This window comes from Corvus moneduloides, chromosome 3 (genome assembly GCF_009650955.1).
Source record: "Corvus moneduloides isolate bCorMon1 chromosome 3, bCorMon1.pri, whole genome shotgun sequence".
NCBI lineage: Eukaryota > Metazoa > Chordata > Aves > Passeriformes > Corvidae > Corvus > Corvus moneduloides.
The window spans coordinates 55,161,739-55,183,018 of NC_045478.1; the positions used below are offsets into that span (position 1 = coordinate 55,161,739).

The following is a 21,280-nucleotide window of genomic DNA, read 5'->3' on the forward strand; positions in this document are numbered from 1 at the left end:
TGGCTTATCTGAAGGGGGGATTGGAATTACTTATTTTTGTTGGCTTTAAGGTGTATGTGGAAAAGACTGTTCAGATTCATCAATTCTGGTGACGAGATGGACAAGTGGTGCTACATGCAGAAAGCTTGTGCTGGACAGGTTTTACCGTATTTAATCTAAATCTCAAAAGTGGCTCAAGAAGCTGGAGTATTATTTTGAGTGTTCTGATTTCTGCTAGTGCACTCTTTTGCTGCCATAAAATACTATGTCTCATATATTTTTCTCATAGTAAGGACAGAAAGGTTAAGCAGACATGGCAGAAAACATTATTTTTTATGCTAGTGTCAACTCTGAGCTTTCCTTGACTCTGTGCTTTAATATTTACTTAAGCAGTTACTAAACTAAAGCTGGACTCAAAGCCTAGATGACATTAATGCTCAGTGTTGGTGTGCCATGATATCAAAGCCTTTGAAGAGTGATTTTGAGAGGCTGCCAGACTGTGTTTCACATAACATCTTTTTCACTTTGGTTAGTCTGAGGAGTAAAATACATTCCCTGCATGTAGAAACTCATAAACTGTAAGAAGTAGCTAGAATAGAGAAACAAGTACAGCCTGTCCCTGTGCACCAAAATCTCTCCTCCCTCTCTGTCATGCATGTCCTCATATGCATGTGCTCACACAGGAACATGCATATACCCATTGCAGAAAAGTATTTTAAACCAGCTAGTGTCTAGCAAGTACTTTCATCATTTTCACATCTTTTATTAAAAGGTGGTAGAGGGGAGGAAGTCATGTCTCAAAGCAAATCTAAGCATCTCGGGAAAAAAAAACAAAGACAACATTACAATTAATAAGATGCACCATTTTATGCACTGTACAGATAAGCAGACTGCTCACAGAGTAAGGTGAATGCAAATGCTGGAGACCTAACTTCCACCTGAGAGAGGTGGTACATCCCCACACAGATACAAGGAAGATCCTAAATGTGGTCTGTGGAAAAATGTGAAGGGAAACTCGATTCTTATTCAGTCTGACTGGTTCCAGTTGTGAAGCTATTACTTGCACTAGTTTGCATTAATTTTCAGGAGATCATTAATCTCAGCAAGGCTGTCTGAGGGACCTAAATACTACTGTAGCTGTGGAGATTTACAGAATAATAGTAATCACACTAATAATATGTGTTTCAAGTATTTTGGCAACCCTTTGGATCGTAGATGTTGAAATGCATAAAACGTGAGTGTCCTCAAAGGGAACATCTGTGTTGGTAATGACAGAGGGCCAGAGAGAGACAACTCAAGCACTGGACTCGTGATAAATGACATTACTTATTTTTCAGCTTACACCCTGCCTCTGTTTTGAGTACTCCCATGAACATTTTCTATGACACTACATGAATACATGAGATTGCTCCTTTCAAAGAATTCTCCCAGAAGGCAGGATGGATAAGACAGGACCATCCTTTGTTCCGCCAAGCTTACACAGTTTCCTGGTGTTATCCCAGATGTCTTTTGAAATCCCAAGCACCCCCACATACCCTCCTGTTACATCCAAGAGGCATGGCACAATCCTCAGTTTTGCATCCAGGAGTAGTTTACAGAGTTAAAGACAAGACAAAATCGAAGAACTATCTCAATGCAGACATCAATATCAAACAAGAATATTTTCTGCTCTTTCTCCTCTGCATTGCTGCTTTCACTATGAGAAAAATTTGGATGGACTGATATGACATAGCCATTTTACGGTACAGCAACAGTAAACTAAGTGCAAAACCTTGCTCTGTTGGGCTGTGACACTGTCCTCATTGTTTCAGACATATTGAATGGAAAAAAACCACCTCAGAGAAGATGGCATTGCCTCAGATCTGTAAGTCACTACCCCACTGGACTCAGAGGAATCTCAGTTAAGTGCTGTGCAGTTTGTGCATGGCCCCTGTGCTTTAGCTGGAGCTGCACCAAAGCAGTGCTGTAAAAAGCCAGTCTACAAAATCTGACCTTGAAGCCAGAGATTGGCCCTTGGCCCTTTCCTATTTAACAGCATAGCCATATCCAGAGTATCTTTCCCTGCATCATTAATTGCCCAGATCCCAGGAATGTACTCTGCTTTATTAAGATAAAATATTTCCAGTTCTGCAGTGTCTCTGCACCTTGAGTGTGTCCCTATTCCATAAGACAATTGATTTATGCAACTGTACTACTTCCTGTCATTGCTGGCTCTACGTTCACTTCTTTTAATATGTTTCATGAAGGCTACTTGCTGACGAGGGTGGGCTCTACCAGCCATGTGCTGCCCCAGTGTTCTCATAGCCTTGAAGTTTCTGCACCTGATTATTTCATAAGAGGAAATGTCTGGCACTGTGGTTATGTGGTGATCAGCAGAGAGGAGCTCTGTTGGCCTCAGGCAACCTCCTGCCAGCAGTACAATGTCTATTTTGAAATTGTGTCCCTCTGCACATTTCATATTAATCCACAGCCCTCTGTAGAATAGACAAGTCAGAAATAATATGCTCCATAAAAAATGAAAAATTAAAAAAAGGGAAGTGAAAGAGTGAGTCAAGGTGACATGTTTCCTCAGTTTTCTCTTTGGCGTATTCCCAAGTGCTCCTTACCTTCTTTAAATTCTCTGTATTTTGTTTTGGATGGATATTTTAATATACTACTTTCTTCCTTTCTGAAAACTCACATGCAGTTCCAGACATGTGGGTTGAAGCTTTTGAGGTGTGCCTTCTTTCCCCATATTTCCATATTGAATATTAAGCTGAGATCTAGAACAAGCTGGTTACCCCTCTCCTGAGATTCTGTGGATTTAATTCAGCACTTACATAAATAGCAATGCAAATCTAATGAATTAGATGTTGTAATAATGGTGTAATATGGACTGTGCTACGTATTACTGCATCTGAAAATTGAAGTTAATTTACTCAAGAAGAAAAAAGTAAAAGAAATCATATTACAGTTGAGGGTAATTGTACTCCACTGTACCATAGCAAACCAGATACTAATTACAAATATTTTACTATCACTACAAGTTTCTCTGTTATTCTTCCACTAAAGCAGTGCTAATTTTTCCCAATTTTCAGAATTAATTTCTTTTACAAATACTCCTATACACTAAAATCCTTACATATCAATATTGTATACACCATAGTATAGTAGAAAACCATGAAGACAGAGGAAAATGCTGCAATTATCTAGTTTGACTGCCTATGTAACATGGGGCATAGAGATTCCCGAATTAATTCCTGTCTTTAGTTAAAAAACATTTAATGTTGATCTTAAAGTGCCCCACAATAGAAAGCTCACCATAATTCTTGTTAAAATTTACCTTTAACTTGTCTAAATATCTAGCTTTCAGTCCAGATGCTTACAATGCAGTCATCTGAAAAAGTACATCATCCTGTCATCAGCAATATTTCACTAGCTGTTTTTTATGATGACAGTTAATTTCCTTTGCTAAGCCAAACTGCTTTGTCTCCTCCCCCTAGCCCTCTAATCAGTCACACAGCTTTTTGCTGAACCTTCTCCATTGTTTCCAAATCTTTCCTGGAGTGTGTACATAGAAGAATAATTTGAAAACTAGCATCAATGGTACCACTGTTAAGTACAGAAAAAATATAGCATCCTGGTTTAGACTCAGAGTTCCCTTTTAAATAACCACAGAGCACACAATCTGTTTAGCCACTTTGTTAAGGGAACATCCCTGTCTATCCAGGAGCCACTCTGTGGTCTCAGACTCTGGCCCGGCAGAGCTCAACATGCAGCTTACACTGCAGGTCCACACCAAGATAAAAGCACTAAATGTATTCCTTAACAGCTGTGTTAAACTGGGAATCCACATTCTATTTCTAGTGCTAATTATACATTATGAACCACAGGTCTGGAGTCACTACTCCACAGACAACCCATCTGTGAGACAGGCTTTCCTGCCTCTGTGTGTTCAAACACTTTATTTGCTTGTACTTGCAGTATCAAGATGTCCAGATTGCTCTGAAGGAGTGTCAGTCCTCCAGTCTACATATACTAAATTCAGTCGATTTTTAAGATTGTTGTAGGCATATGGAAACTGAACCTCTTACTCTGTTCTGCTAAAATAGGCTTAAGTCAAATCATCAGGCTTCAGTCTTCAAAAAGCTGGTATCTAGCTGAAGCTAGACAGCAGTGAGGTTTCTTTCCCAGACATGAAACAAAACAGGCACCCCTGGAGAGATTTATCCAAACCTACTTTGGATAATTTAGATGCCTGAAATAGGTGGGAAGTTTTGTTCATTCTATAGCTGGCTCTCTCCAGTGACTACAAAGGAAAGCTAGTTAGCATTTGTTTTCTCATTTACGGGGGAAAAGGAAGATAATTTTAATTGTCACCAAGTACGTCTGTGACTCTTGCGGTGAAAACTTCAGAAGCTTCTGGGCAAGTAAAACATGAAGGTAAAACACTAGGCCTGACATTTTTATCATGGACACTACCCTATGTCACGAAGAGTGAAGCACCAAGCAAGAATATGTGGCTCTTAGAAGAAATATTGGTATTCCACTAATCTCTCACTAAGCGCAGGGATTGCCTTGATATTACCTTGTTCATTTTGGAAAAGTGAATAATTCATAATATGGACTGAGTGGAAAGTATTTCAGAGGTGATATGCATGCCACAGTCATTACATTCAAGCAATGTTACTCTAACGTTAGATGTAAATGCTGCTGCTAATTCAACATTACAGTGTACTTGTGACACCTTTCCATCTTCATTTGTATACCCGCATACAAGTATACTTGTTTGCATCTTTTCATGATAGAGTGGCTGACTAGGGGAAAAACAGAGTTGATGGAAATAGCACAAGAAGTCAGTAGATGGTTAATAGAAACTATATGGCCACAATTTCTGTTTCTTGACAGCAGGAAACAGACTAGTTGACAGATGGAAGACAAAAGACATTTTATTAGAATATAGGATCTCACCACGACACACACAGTATCAGTGTGAAGAAGCCATAAATAATGAAAGCATGCAAAAGGGTGCATGTGAAAGATGCAAAAGATGACTCTAAATTGATTGAAAAAATATTGTTATCAGTAATGAAAGTCTGCCTGACTGGGACAGCAGCAAGGACAATGAAGGCAACTGCAGTACTTAGTGGGCTCAGTAAGAGCTCAAGATCAAGTAAATCGATATAAGAATGATGAAAGAAAATATGCCATCATCAGGACCTTTATATTTGGCACAGAAATGTAATGACCTAAAAAGAATTTGGAAGGATCTTTCCAAAAGAACACAGAAGAGTTTTAGGGTGACTCTGCCAGATTCAAGTCAGGTGGATAAGGAATCATTATCTAGATTTTGTGTTGAAGTTGAATCGGATGGCTTGGCCGAATGATCAGTGTGAGACGCAAAAGGATCCCAAGGCAGGCTTTTGTGCTACATGCCATCCTCCAGATAAAATAGATATCTTCATGAATTATGCAACTAACATGTCTCTGAATACCAGTAGGGCTGCACATCTGTTTGCTGCCCACTTCTATAAAGTCTTCCTTCATGTCTACATTGCTGCATGCTGAAGATCACCATGAAATTCAGAGGCAAGCACCTACTAATTAGGCACATATTAAGCATGAAGTTTAACACCTTGTTGTGGAATTGTGTCTTCACTGACAATTTTGCAGAGTTTTCATGAGAAACTTGTGAGCACACAGACTTTCTGGGCACATAAGCAGCCACCTGCCTCTGCAAATCCCATTTCCATTGCAGAGGAACAGCAGGCCTCTGAAAATCTGAACAAAAGACCATGAAGGTTGTAAAAGAAAGATCTCCACTCTCACAAGCCAAAACTGAGCTCAGACCTCAGCACACACTTATCTCCTCCTTCCTGATACCTAAGTTTCCACATAAAAAAAAGAAATGTGGATACAAGTGCTAAGCAGGAGCTGTGCTTGTTCCAACCAGGCCCCCAGTAATTCAAGAGAAGGGACCAAGACCATCAGATTAGAGCTCTTTAGCTAAACTGGTCATTTAGACACTACTTGCAACACTTTTGGAAATTGAATGCTTCTGCCCTAATGAATTCTGTATGTGAAGTCTGCTGGCATTTTCAATTTAATTTTAACCTATTTGTTTAGTGTTATTAATGTATTTGATACCCTTCAGTTTTTTGGGAAACAGAGACCTGCTTATTGGACCTGTATCTGCTCTGGTTCATAGACAACCAAGCAAAGGATCTGTTTTATTTGGGTAGCACATTCATATGTCAAAACTTTCAAATCTTTTATCTTTAATAATGCCTCCTTCCCTTCCAATTCCTGTTCACTGAATTTTTGGCTGCTTTCTCTTTTGTCTTGGCATAAAATATTTGGGTTTTTTTCAGACTCTCTTTTTCCTCCATTTTCAGTAACTCTGAATTTGTTCTGCAATGTCTCTGGCCTTCCACTGGGCTTGCACACCTGATGTGTTATACATGTACATTTCTGTACTGATGCTGCAATCTTATGTTCCTACAGATTCATGATTTCTTGCCCACTAATGCTGTTATTCATTTTCCAAGAATTTTCAAGTATCTTCTTGAGTATTCAAAAGATAGTGTTAGTGTTTTATTGCCCTAAATGTGAAAAACCAAATAAATCTGAGTTTATGAAATATAGGTCACCTGTAATAAGAACCTTGAAAAAGGTATGGTGGTTTTAAATCTTAAATCAAACAATATATTAATGTACATCTTCAGAATTTCAATGAAATTTCATCTTAGTGATGTGCATAGCATTTAACAAATTAATAAAGCATAATAGGGGAATGGATCTAGTGAAAAACAGTTTTTTGCCTCCACAGTGAAATGTGCCAGGGTTTATTTATCTATTAGATAGGTTTATCAATAAATGTTATTGATAACTGTTATTGTTAATTGAAATATTCTTAAGTATTTTTGTGTGGACAAAATACAACTCTCACTTTTCATTTACTGCTACCAAGTAGGATAAAAAACTTGCCTAATATGATGCTTATAAAAATTTTATCAAAAGCTCTCAGATCCACTTTCAAAAATCATTTACATACTTCTCCCAAAGGTCATCACTGAGCTCCTAGGTCCCTTGGTCAATTGAAAAATGAGGTTTCTGTATCAGATTTACTTTATGTAAATTATTTCTCCACTTTGCCCAAAAGAATGCCAAGAGTAAATAGTCAGTGAAGATACTTAGTTTTGTCTATTCTATAAAGCAGGATGGTTTCACAAATTAATATCCTAGCTAAATAATGGTGTAATTCCCTAGCTGTTGACCTGATAATCACATAATCTCTCTAAACAAGTAACTTCCTAACCCACGAGTTTTGATGAAGTAGGATGTTTTCATGCACTAGCAAACTACATAGCTAAAGATAGGGGCAAACTGAGCGTCTCTTGCGTGTCAGTAGATGGTTTAAGGTGTCCATGATTCCATGAGATGAAGCCACGAGCCACTAGACAGTGTGGACAGATCTCCTAATTCCCAGTATTCTCTTGCTCACATTGGCCAATATACTCTATCATTAGGGCACCAGTGAAAAATGAAGGGCACAGCATGCCTGTGTGCATTTGAGTACCTGGTCCCTTTTTCCAGAGTGCTGGCACTCTTCTTTCCCCTCTGACAGCACACTCCAAGCCGTTCTCCAGTGCATTGTACTGCAAATAATGTTTTTCTTCTTCCTTTGGAACATTCTCCTGATGTTTCCTAGTAGATACAACTTTGCTGTTGAATAGCATCATGTATCTTGATATTTGAAGATAGGCTAGATCATAGAAAACATTAGAGATTAAAGCTCTTGAATTGGAAATGTGACTAGAACTGACCTGTGACAACAGAATTTTTTTCCTTCTTTTGAGAAGTCTAACTCAGCTCTATGCACACTTTCCCTAAAACTCTTTCATTAACTTCTAAAGATTTCAATAGAACTTTTTCCACTTATTTTGGACGTATAAGAAACCAGGGGGGAAAAAAGCTGTCACTAAAAATGACATTTTGTCTTTACCCTATGTTTATTGCTGCTATGCAGCTATGCATCTCAGCTGTCTTCAAAGATGGCTGTGCAAGTTGCATCTCATTGCACAGTGCTGTGCTCTCTCATGTCTCTTCAATTATATTATCCTTCTATTCTTTATTCTGCCAAGTCAATACAACCAGATGAAATATTTCTCAATTCTGTCAATGGACTGGTGATGTAGAGGAACCAAACATCTAAAAATAATCTCTTCTCTAACCCTCAGTAGCAAATAATATTGTCTTTCATTTTTCAAAGACTTGGTGAATCTGTTCAAGTCAACATAAAATTTCTATCTACTAAATATATATTTTTGATAGAGAATTACACAAGTGACACTATAAAGAGTTGGAATACACAAGTTAAATACAAAAAATATTAAAAATAAAGCATTAACACTTTGCTGATATTCTGAACAGAGTATTATAATAGATTAATAACAGTGTAGAATAGCATATGTAGCTGTAGCATTTTTCATGCCTTCCATGCAAAAACTGAAGCCAAAAGTCATAATGTTTACTGAAACCTTGCAGTGCCCTGGCAAAACAGGCACCTTTATGTCAATATTACAGATTTTGTGAGGAAAAAAAAAAGAATAAGATGTGACTGGATGGCATTATTTTGATATTCGTGTTAGGGATCTGCATCACAGAAGTGGGACTTTCTGGAGGCAAGAAAAGCAGAGCATTTTCAGAGACAAATAAGTAACACAGCTGCTATACCAGCATGATGGCTACTTTTGTGCAGTTGTCAGAGCAGAAGGAAAAGGTCTATGGCTTTTGCTCTCACTTCATGCAGTCCATTGCCAGTGTGCAGGCTGAATGAAGGCTGGCCTTCTCTGCTAGTGCAGAAGCTTTCCCTCACCTTTCTTTCTGGGGCCAAGGCAGCCTAATCTGCCACTAGATAGGTTGCCCTGAGTGACGTGTGCCTGGAACAGGTGACAGAGCTGCAGCCTTCACCACATGTGGGTTCAAGAAAACACAAACCTCATATTTTTCATAAAGGCTAACATGTCAAAGTACTGCTGTCACTTGTGTTCTTCCTACCAGAGCAGCTTCTGCATCAGCATGTTAAATAGCCTGTTACTGAGACCTAGGGAAGAGATGTGTGCTGTGTTACTGAGAGCCACACAGAGCTTCAGAGCTTCATGCTGGTGATCACTGCTTTAGAGAGAAATGTGCCCAGTTCAGATGAAACATTTATTTTTAAATGGACATCTGATGCCTGTCAATGGCAGAGGTCTAATTCAGACTTCCTTGATCACCATGGCTGGCACACTCCCAGGTACTGCATTATATTAACAAGGTTCATAAACTGTCAGAGATATAACTCATCCACTTAACTCTCTGCAATGAGGCACAGACTCTGAGGACATGGCCTTTCCGAGAATGTTCTCTTTGTAATTCGTCATTCCCCTGAAATGCCTCATGTGATATGATGTTACTGAAATCTCTGGCTAAAAGTTCTGATTTTTCTTTTGGTCACACATCTTGCAGAATTCATTCATATGTATTCTGCCACCCCAGGTGGTGACTGGGATCTCTGCCTTCAAACTATTTCCACTCGGCACAAGGCGATCACTATTTTTCATGCTGAATGAACAAGAGAGTGATCCCCTGCCCTTCAGCAGAAGGTCTATAAGGGGAAAGGTGCCTTTGACCATGGAATTCAAACTGTCGTTCTGCTTGGAGCCTCTAGAGCGTACTCTCTCTTTGTACCAGCCTAGCCTGCATGGTGCGATATTCATCTAAACTCTCCAGTGGTTTTCCTTTTGCAGGAAAGGTTTTCACAAAGCACTTTGGCATTTGCTTTTTGAACCCTGCTTAGCTGATTTTGCTGAGTGGAAAAGGTAGCCCTGAAACATGTCTTTCATTACAGTTTAAAAAGGTGAAAAAAGCCTGCAGTAGCCTAATGCTGAGAGGAAAAATAGCATTGAAACATTAGCTGAGTTCAGTTACTTTAAACATTAGACGCCGCAGGAAGAGGTTTTATTGACCTTGAAACCCCCCTGGCACTTGATGCTGTTACATTGTACTCCTGGAGCAAAATGTTTGTTCTAAGCAATGCATTTGCTAGGTGTATGGATCCTAAGGAGATGGAATGATGTGGAGCACCCTATGCACGCTGCTTTGTACTTTCACTGAGATACCTCTCTTTCTTTACTCCAGAGCATGAGGTTTAAGGGAGTCATTTGGTTAAGATAAGTTCATTCTTCCTCATCTTTCTTACATGCATTGCCAGAGACAGAGGCTGTCCTGTCAAGTATCTCACCTTTCCATATTGTGCACAGGCATGTGCAGCCAGAGGGCTCAGGCAGAGCCTCCACCTGACGGTCACCTTCCTGGCAGTTCTGCTGCTGATGGCACTGTCAAAGAGATCTGTCAATTCCTCTGCTGTTACTCCACAATTCCCACTGAGCTTCTGAATAACTATTATTTTATTTTGATAATCCATCAGCATTCAGGTTTCATAAGTTCAAGCCCTATTCAGCTTGATCACACTCTCTAGAGCTGTTCTTGTGAATGCCTTATTTGTTATTCTTTCTGTTTGTTAAAGTAATGAGCCTGAGTATTCAGGCTGGTGAAGGGCTGCTCCAGCTGAGCTGGGCACTTAGCATACCGTGCATCCATCTGCCTTGTCAGCACCACCATCACCAGCTGGTGTAGGAACACTTTGATCAGAGTGTTATTAGGCTGTTACAACATGACCACCACCAGGAAGTCAGCGCAGTGCAAAAGCTGTCGCGTTCCATGAAGTTTCCTGACCCTGTGACAGTCATCAGAGCCTTCAAAAAAACAGCAATTCATCACAGGGAAAATAAATATTGTCACAGAGAAAGAGTCAGCTGCTACTGAAAAGTATCTTACCTCCGATGAAACGTTCTGGCTTTTGTCATTTATGTGACAGCAATGATCTAATTTAATCTAACGTGATGATGAGAAGAGCAAATTACCTATGCTTTCTTTCTGAACTCTTATTTCATACGGTGTTTGTAGTTGGCCACAGTCCCGAGAAACTGGCAGACACAACACATTATTCTCTTTCTCATGTTCTACTCACTCTCTTCTGAATATTTCCGTTTCCCAGATCCAAGGGCCCAGTGTTCATACTCAAAGCATTGAGCTTTATTTGCCATATGGATACCCCAACAGGGAGGGGTGAATTTGCATTGAACAGAAACACTCATATGTGTTTGTTTATCAGAAATTCAGAGCTCTCTTGTACCATCAAAATATTTTCCTCTATACAATCTGCACAAATTTCAAATATTTTTTTTCCTGCTGCTCCTCAAAAGAGTGAGTAGCATTGATAATCAACTGTTTCTTCTAACAGAGTTCAATTTAAAATGCTAGGCATTCATTTGGTGGGCTGCGAGGAGTCTGTGGCTTTGTTAGATCTGCAGTATAAAGAACCAATTTTTCTTATCCTAATCCTATGGCTGTCTGGAAAAGGTGACACACAGTTACACATAATGATAAGAAAAGCTACTGAAAGCCAGATGATTAAACCATTCCAAAGCTTTCCCAGAAGACAAGCGGAGGCAAAGGTCCAAAGTTTTTTTCATGGAAGTTATCATGCTACAAAGCCTTCAGAGCAAAGCCCACATACAGACACGTCATACACTTTCGCTTTAATAACCCATTCCTAGTATTTACAGAAAAAATGGGGTGATATGTATTTTAAAGCCTTTCACTTTAGTTTTTTGTTTGTTTAAGCTTCATTCTTTGTTGTTGTTTTCTGTTGCCAAGTGGACAGAGGCAGTTTACCTTGTTTAAAAATAAATGGGATTGTTCTTCACAATCTACACAGCTCTAATAGCTAAATAATTTTTGAGAATAGCAGGCACCACACACTGTTGACCCCTGTACAGTCAAAACTCTGTTCTAACAATGACAAGTTGGGCTACAGAGCTACACCATGAGAGGAAGCAGAGCAATAGACTTTTCCATCTTCAGGACTTTCCACACACTTGGATTGGATGGAATTAACAAAATTATGTAACCAAATATCTCCTCTGACCCTAATGAAGTCAGAAAATGTAAAGTGGAGACAATTCCACAAAAGCAGAAAATAGAAAATTAAAATTACTCCAGGTTTAACATTTTTTTGGCATCACTAATGCCTTTAGCCTCCACTGAGCAATGCACACTAGAGCTGCATCCAGTACCTGCTGAACACAGCTGGTGGAGAATTTGTTCCTGGTGTCTCAGCCCTATCCTTGCTCTAAGCTGTCATCTTGGGATCTGCACAGGTCAGCCTACTGTCGCCTCCCCTCTGTCCAGTGAGACATGCCTGCCTCAGCTTCCTGAGGGAATCCAGCAGAGCCCTGGCTGGAGCATTTCACCTGTGGGAGCAGGAATGTGAAGGTCAGTGCTAAGTCTGAATCTACAAGATGCTCCCCAGTTCAGTTAACACAGAGGTCAGCGGTAAGTGATCCCCAGTTCTACCTCATGGAGGCTGGTAGCCACTGTATTTTAGGTTGCCTTTCAAGTCTGAGGCAGGAAAAAAGGACATGCTACTCTTTAGCTGTGAGATAAAATCATGGAAAAGTGCCAAATATCATGTGATTATCAAAAGCATAAATCACTCCGAAATACCTAGGAAGAGTGAAGATTTGTAGAAAGTTTTAGGTCAAAATTGCAGAAAACTCTCACTAAAGTTTAAACTTTCTGGAAATTTGGGTCGAGCCAACTGTCTGTAATACAACTACAAAACAGGCAAGTATCTCTTGCTTTCTCCTGTTGTTAAAGGTTTGCACCGCTCTTTTCTGACAAGCCACAGTGCTGTGATTTTCCATGCTCCTGTAGTCTCTTCAATTCCTCAGGTGGAGATACTTGCCAGGGAAGACGCTCAGGGAGCCCTGAGCAAGACAGAATTTCAAACAAAAGCTTTCTAGCAGGTCTTCAAGGGGATCTTCAAATGCTTATACAAAAAGGAAATCTCCAGAAAATTGAAGAGTCCACTGAGAAATAAGGAAAGATTTTATGCTAAACACCTTCTAGACAGCTGATATAAAAAGATTATGATGCACTAGTTGAAATAAATGCAATTTTCATCACACTTCTCTTTTCCAATGTGCCTAGACTTATCTGTGTTTGTGATTCATGGTTTTACTGTGTCTGCCAAAAAAAAAACCACAAAACCTTTGGGGAAGTTTTCAGCTCAAGAAAGGAAAGAAAAATAACTTGATGACTATATAGGCTAAGAAATTATCATTTTTGCTTGCTTTTAAATTTCATAATTGCCCACTAGATATTATTGTGGACATGTCAACTTGATATTGACTCTTTCAAGTAATTATTTTATTGCACAAAATAAAGCTACTTGACCATAATAATGAAATATTCTTTCCAGACAGCACATAGATAGTTAATTCTGTAAAAGAATGACAGCAAGGCCACACAGTCTACCTTCCCTATCAGGAATCTGTCTTTATACCAATAGTTTTCCTATTTGCTCCTCTTATGATGAAAAATAGTTAAACTTGGAGGAATGACAGGGTTCTCATAATGTTAAATGTAAGCACAAATAAAAGCATACCTCAACAGAGTAGTTTCCATGGAACGTAGCTTGAGTTTTATATTAAACTCCAGCAATGATGTTCACTCACTGATGCAACACTGCTGAAGGCAGTGAAATCATTCTTGAAAGGGTTTTTGCAGGGGGCAGCTTTAGAACCCCCATGACACTGAATTAAATCTATAGATAGCGAGAGAAAGGTCTCTGCCTCACCTTTCCTGCTAAATAATGAGTATGATTCTTCTGAGAATCAATACACTGGAAGCTTTCTAGACAGCAATTCTCCATTTCTTCAGTTGCTCATAATGTGTGTGTGTATATATATATGTAGCAATATATCTCCAGACTCCAAAAATCCATTTTAAAGAAACATTGTCCCTTAAACATACACCATTACAAAGGTTTTTTGTGTGCAGACCACTGTAAGCTTAAGTAATACAATTAATTTGCACATGGCTGGACATGTAACATCGCAGCTTTGCAATACAGCGTTCCCAGAGCCAGAATGATCCCCGTGCATTTCTGCCGCATTATTGCTTGAACTAGCCCATATTTTGGTTAGTTCTTAAAAGCAGAGTGTTTATAGAAACCTGTGAAAATTTAATAATGAAAAGTAAAGGCACAAGCCTCAGCTGTTTCAGAAGATACTGAAACATTTGTCCGTAGGAAAACCCAATAGGTTTGTGGTTTTTAAGTCTAAGGTTCATTCCTCTAGACCAAGTACAGTTATAGAATAAAAAATATTCATTCAATGAAACCAAGACTATGTATTATTTCCACAACCCTTAACTCATTAATCCTCATCTCAAACCTTCTCCTCACCACCTTATCCCAATTAGATCTTACCCACTTTTAGTTTTTGTTTCCTCCTTGCTGTTACTCTTTTGTTTCAAGTTCTCAGCTTAATAAACATAGCTTGTAGTAATTACCTATATATATATTGCTTTAGAAAAGGGCAGTGTGGGGGCCTTGACCAGCATTTATGGTTTTTTTATATGATAGCTTTTTTCCCAAATCTGGTGCTATTTGCAGTGATAAAAACATTCATCTCCATAAAAGAAATGAGAAAAAATAGCAAGACAGGATTTTGATCAATACTGATTCTGATTAAGTTTGATCACAGCACTTGACATTTTGAGCAAGTCTGGAAGTATACTCACAGAAACTCAGGATCTGCTAAGAGTCTTTAGCAGTGTAACAGGACATTGTTGACTTAGGTGGGGAATATTCTATCTACTTTTTTGTTTGCCTTATATGTCCAGAATAAGGTAAAATACATTAACTTCATTTTGTAATTAATCTTATTACCAAAGCTTCAGTAGTGCTGTTTTATTGGTGATTTATTTCAGGCTTTGCCTGTCTCCTTTTTTTTTCTTGACAGAAGGAAAGATGGCTTTATCAACATGCATATAGATTAAAAAAAATCCAAAACCAAATAAAATTATTAAATGCTTGAGATCATTGTTTATAAAATTAAGGTCATCAGATGCCATCAAAGTACATGCAGGGTGCTGGTGCAGGCATGGATAATGTGTCACTTTTAGAAAGAGCAGTATTCATTTACACTCTCATATGGACATATCAGGGAAAGATATAAAGAGCAGATTTTTTCAAGCTGCAGAAAATGAGGTTCATAAAAATGTGCATTCACTAATCACTATATGTATAAATGAGCAGGGATGTTGTTAATGGTTCCTTCTCCTCTAGAGGCCCATACTACAGCATTAAAATGTGAATGGGACAGATGTAGACACCTAATCTTCATGGGTCTGGGATCCAGAAATGATCTTCTGCTTATTGCACCTATTTCTTTTTATCACTTTATAAATAACATAGTTCAGTTAATTAAGAAAAAAAATAGGTAGGGATGCAAAGCAACAAGATTTTTCAAGCTAACTTTTCTAGTTTTAAACTGATTTTCTGAGACAGTCAGGTCCCTTCTCTTCTTTATCCCTGAGGACTCATTTCCTTCCTTCTCATATAAGACAAAAATCTTTTAGAGATGCTGAATCAGAAAGACTCTGCTCTGTGTAATTCTCATACTGCACTGAGCACTCAAACACTGCTGTGTTTGAGGATTTCTCATGAATTTATTAAGCGATGTGACTAACTCCTATCATTTGCTTTGGTTTGGTTCCTTCTCTCATATTCTTCTCCAGGGTGAGGAGTGTATTCAATGTTTTGTTTGGATTTGTTGGGGTTTTTTGGATACCTTTTGTGATACAAAGGTACATTGTGGTGTGTTTTTCTCAGAGAGGAAAGGTCAAAGAAGTGCATCTTGCACTATAACAAAGGTGGAAAATTTTGGGAGACCCCTCCATCCATGTGGGAATTCATTAACAATTTTAGTTGTCTTAAGTGCCCAGGAAGTCTTTGCTATGTGCGTAGACAAGCTGTACCTTTCTTTTGGAAGTCCTAGTCCACAGGGATGGAAACATTTTCCTTATCTCTATCCCAGAGACCTCTGCAGCAACCACGGGCTCAGGTCCTTGAGCATCATCAAAGTGAAAACTGCCACTTTTTAGTTCTGAGCCTCAGCTCGCAGCATGTGCCCACTGCTGCTGATGCAATTAGAAGATAAATCTTAAATGGCTGCCACTGTATCAGAACTGATAAATTGCTTGGCTAAAAAAAAAAAGAGAAAGAAGAAAAAACTAATGTGAGATTCAAATAAAAACAAAATAATTTTGTTTACCAAGCAAAGGGTTGGATAAATGTGCGAGAAGGGGAGGCTTCTTTTGTGAACTCTGATTATCTCATGGGAAAAAAAACCCTGACATTCATACTTAGATCAGAACCATTTGAGTTTTAAGGCATTCTTTTAATCAACAAGCTCATCTGATGAAATGCTGTAGGATTTGCTTATATATCAAAGGAGTTCCCTGGAGATTTAAGCGATGTAACTGAATACAATTAAAAGATCAGTTATAAACACCATTTGTGATACAGTTTGTTTGCTCTGCTTTGTAAGATAAGTTCAGTTAATACACATGAACTTGTGGTGGTTTGGAAGATAGTAAAGTATTGAACAGTAGTACAAGAAAAGGATTACCATAGAAGCCTGCTAGAGATGTAACCATTCAGCTATCTTGGATCTGATGGTCTGTAAAAAGAGAACACAGAAACTATTAAGCCAAGGTTCACATCCAAGAATGGAATCATTTATGAGCAACCTTTCTGGGCCTAATTCGTTGCTGAATTAAACCTCAAGTAATGTCATTGAAGTCAATGGGGTTATGCAGGGCATAAGTCAGTGGAGCAAATTAGCCCTCTGTCTTGAAGCCAAGAAATGAAAGAGAAGAGTGGTCCAATAAAGGAGAGATGAAATGCTGATATTAGCTGATGCCACTTCTTGGTACAGTGCGTTCTTTGTGTCCAGCAGTGAATATTTCATCCTTCCCAGGTGTAAAATCTTCCCAGCAGCACTATAAGGCAGATTTATAATAAATGACAAAATAATGGTTTAGTTCCGTTGTAATGCAGCTTCTGGGCTCCCAACAGGAATTTCAGCAGATAGCAGGCAACACTTATGCTGGCTTCAGTGTGATCTCCAAATCAGGTCTTGTTCTCTTCACGAAACCCTTGAGTCTGACCTTTTTTTTTCCCCTTTTGCCATCTCTTACCCATACAGATGTTAGAAGATAGCATTTGTGCGTGTGGGTAGATTTCTACATAGGAAACTGACAGAAAATCCAGGAATATTAGTGTAAGAGCTGGAATAAACTAGGCATAGTCACTGCCTCAGGTATGAAGGTACTAGGAAATAGAATGGATTTTTTTGCATTTAGTTTATATATGGGTAATATTTATATATGGGTAAGAACCCACAGTATTGAAGTGATTGTACATGTGCCTTGGATTAATGAAAAAAAATCCATTTTCACTTACCAGCATTCATAATACATGGTCTCTCAAGTTTCACTTTTTCTGCTGTCCAACCCACTGATTACTCAAACAGAAGTTAAGATCATCATCTCCCTCAGCCGGAGATTATGGGTTTTGCACCATTCACAAAGAGCTCAGTGCTGGCTGAAGCCTCTAGGCATTTTTACTAACTGTATAAAGAACAAATTCTCAAAGTGTACAGATGGGTTCGCAGCTCATGAAAATATCTCTGTGGGGTGAATTGTGCAGAGTAACACATTTCGGCAACACGGCTCACTTTCACTACACAGAGATCAAACAAATGGAATTCTTTTGACATCCTACCATGCAAATTTCAGTGACGAGCTAAAAGAAGAAAAATGGTTTATTGTGATTTAGTAGAAAAAACTCTCCAGACCTACATGTAAGGGAAGTTGTGTAAAGCACGCAGCATGTGACACGTGCTGCTGCTCCGGTATTTGTTCTGTTACTTCTGGTGTAACTTCTTAGCAACAACAGATCTCATTGGAGGGACCAGCAGCTGACTGACATGATACTTGGCCTGTTTCATGTGTGATATTGGCCATTTATTCCTTTTTTTATTATCATTTTTTTCAGGAGGTACTTCAAGAACCACCCCAGATTTTCATTTTCTTTACATCCCATTGCTTCTGTTTACAATTCAATTCTGGGCATGCTCTGCAGAGAGGATTGAAGGGAGCAAGATACAAATTTGCCAGCTGCTGTGTATGATGCTGACGTAAACACATCCAGGACGATCCAAACTGATATGTCATGAGGCTTGGGGACTATTGCAGATATGGGAACAAGTTCCATTAATTCATAGCCCTAATTTCAACTGATAAAATATCATTATAAAGCTGGTTTACAAGTGCACTGAATTTGTCCTTGGTTTAGTTGGCACAGTTCTGATTTTTAAAAAAGTTCTGCTAGAGGGCCAGGTTCTGTTGGATAGAAAATCTGATTTTGACAGAAATATTTACATTTTCAGTTGCTAAAATCTCATCCATCCAAACACGCATTCACTTTTCTATTTTTTCAATAATCAAAAAGAAGTCAACTAGGTATTGGAAAGATTTTGATCATTTTTTGGACGTTTTATTGAAGGATGTGTTTTTCAAGAAAGATGTAGAATTGCCCTGACTATTTCTAATTAAAATTATTAAACTATTGTGGAGAATTATCTTTACCTTATCAAATAAAGTCTGTTGAATTTTGTTATTTCTGTTTCTGTTGTGCTCTTCTAAAGCCATCTCTTGTTTCTCTATGGTATCCATCTTACAGCTAACACTATTATATTTTGTTTCAGCTGGCAGGCTTCATCTATGCCTGTTATGTTGTGAAGTGTATTACCGAAGAAGAGGACAGCTGTAAGTACTAAAGCTTTATTTCATACAAAATTAATTCTTTATTTTTTCTAAATCACCTCTCCACTATGCTGGTTCTTGCTGACTTCAACCTAAATGCCTTATTATACCATAAATAGATCATGTTTTCCATGCATCCTTCTTGGTCTAAAATTTGGAAATATCTGAGAGACAAAGGAGTAATGAAATTCTGGTTAAAAATTACATATGCCTTTCTTCTGGAAAGATCATTGCAATTCTTTATCTCATGGCTTAGCTTTAAAAAAAAAAAACAACAAAAATCCCAATTAGTAAATACAAGCTTTTTTTTCCTTACTCCAGACTGTTATTAACTGTCTTCAGAGTAATTGGTTACCACTGAGGTTATAGCTCTTTTGTGTTGGCATGTATGTTGGCTTGTAAAAGCACTTCTGGCAAAAAAATAGCTTTAGATCATCGCAGGACCTTCCTTTACGAGAGGTGAAACAGTGGAGCTCTTCTCTGTTCCTGCTGCTCCCAGGGTAGAATTACGTGGAGTGAAATGATTTCATATAGATGTATGTTTGTGTTTCTTCTGCTTATTTATATTAATAGAAGCCTGTTGAGCAGAATTTTCTCTTATTGCATGCTGTAGAGTCAAGCCATCTCACTTTTTTCTCTCCTCTAACCTTGATTTTTTTTAAAAAGGGCCACTGCAGCATTTCAGTACAGCTTGGGATTTATACTAAAGCACTTTAGAAACAAGTATCAGAACTGCGTGTAACTTTGATAAAATATACATGAATCCTAGAGAGAGCTCTGCAACAGGAAGCTAAAGGGTTTTTATTTGATTGAGAGCACTGCTAGGGCTGGCGGGGGTTCCTTTGTGTGTTCTCCTGTGTGGAAAATAGCTACAACCCTATAATCTATTGGCAATACAGTGTCACTGTGAACCATCAAGGGGAGATTTAATGCTGAAATCAAACCACCACACTTTGGAGGTCGTTTTAACTATGCTTATTTCAGTTGTCTTTGTGTTTCTGTGGAGGTGAGGAAGGTATAAAGAGTACAAAGGGTTTGGGACAGCTGTGTGGAGCAGGGATGTGTCACAAATAGACCTGTCTGTTCAGGGACATACCCAGTCATATGTACTTTCTCCTGCTTTGCCGTTAAGTGCATTCACAATCCACAGGGCTGGAGGAGAGCTATTCCTTGTCCCCCAAAATGAAATCCCATTTAATACTGTTCTGTCCTCTCTTTTAAGGGCTTAAATCTTTTTTTCACTATTCTGTAATGCTTTAGAGCATGATAAAAGTAAAAACGAGGAAGGATTTGAGACTTGGCTGACCAACCAAGTGCAGAAGTCAGAGCACGTTTGAGAGATTTCTCTCATGGTCCATAAGGCGGCATTCCTGGCAGCAAAGTGCCATGGCCAATATGGTATTGTTTTCCTCTCACTGCAGCAGGAGCTCCCTGTTGTTCAGAAACCACAGATTGTCATGTTTCTTTGAACATTTTCTTGCCATCACCTTGACTATTTTGTCATTACTTTTGTCATTTAGGTTTTGTTATTACTTTGTTCATACAGCCCAGCCAGGTCTCCTCATCCAGTCAAAGAGCATCTCACCCATCTGCAAGCACCTCTCTGAGGTACTAGGGTGAATCCCCTCCCAGTGCAATACAGCCAGCACAAGCTCAGGTGCTGCAGCTTCCCCTCTGGTGAGGTTTGGAAGCTTGACTGGCAAAAAAGGAAAAAGGAAATTCTGCGGCTGAGTTGTGCCAACAGTGTAATAATGCTCAGATTGGATTTGGCCCCTCAAAGTATCATAAAATTAAAACAGCTTTAGTTTCTACTGAGAGGCCTCATGAAGCAGCAAGTAAGAATGATTCTAGTTCTCTCTCTGCTCAGACATCCACTCTGCCATGTACCAAGTGTTCATTGTGACAGCCAGGGCCTGCAGTCTGTACAAATACCCCCTGCTCAGGTTTAATATAAAATTATTTCATTTTCTTAGATACATTTTCTCACCTTTTCCATCCCTTTTGGCAACTCATCCATCTATTGTGTTCTTCTGAGAAGTGTATGGCTTATGGCTGTCACGTTATTTAGTATTTGTACTCCAGAGGAAGATGCCTAAGCCTGACTTTCTCCATATATTCACAGGTGGGGTCATCTCATGCAGACCAAGTGAATGCTAAGGAGAAAGGCTTTCAGGAAAAGTGGAATATGTCCCAGATTCATTGCTAGAGCTTCTTGCACAGAGTCTTTGATCTGAGATAGCTCCAGATCCCCTAGATGTGTTTCTCTTTCCATAGGCTCTTCTTCCACTTTTCCAGATCCTCACTCCTGCCTGTTGCTATGGAGCAAACTCTGTGACACAGGGATGAAGGTCCCTCTCCTATTCACAGTGTATTCCGTCCTCCAAAGCTGCTGGGCATCTAGCATAGGAGAAAAAAGCTTTACTGTGCTACCCCCAACCCCTATTTAGCATCCACACCTGATAAGGAGTGAGGCCAGTCTTGTGTTTCCATAAAATTTGGCAGCTGGTGTTCGCTCTGTGTGCTAACAATGTGTCAA

General features: G+C 38.9%; 1 protein-coding gene across 2 annotated transcripts in view; it reads left to right on the forward strand.

Annotated features, from left to right (window-relative positions):
* The window catches only part of NKAIN2 (sodium/potassium transporting ATPase interacting 2), a 533,209-nt gene that overhangs the window by 483,270 nt on the left and 28,659 nt on the right, over positions 1 to 21,280 (forward strand). For both annotated transcript variants that reach the window (XR_004238721.1, XM_032101601.1), the window contains exon 5: positions 18,687 to 18,747. Coding sequence is in view for 1 of the 2 variants with exons in the window: in XM_032101601.1 (XP_031957492.1) it covers positions 18,687 to 18,747 (61 nt within the window). In the remaining variant the exon portion in view is untranslated. The remainder of the gene's footprint in view (positions 1 to 18,686; positions 18,748 to 21,280) is intronic.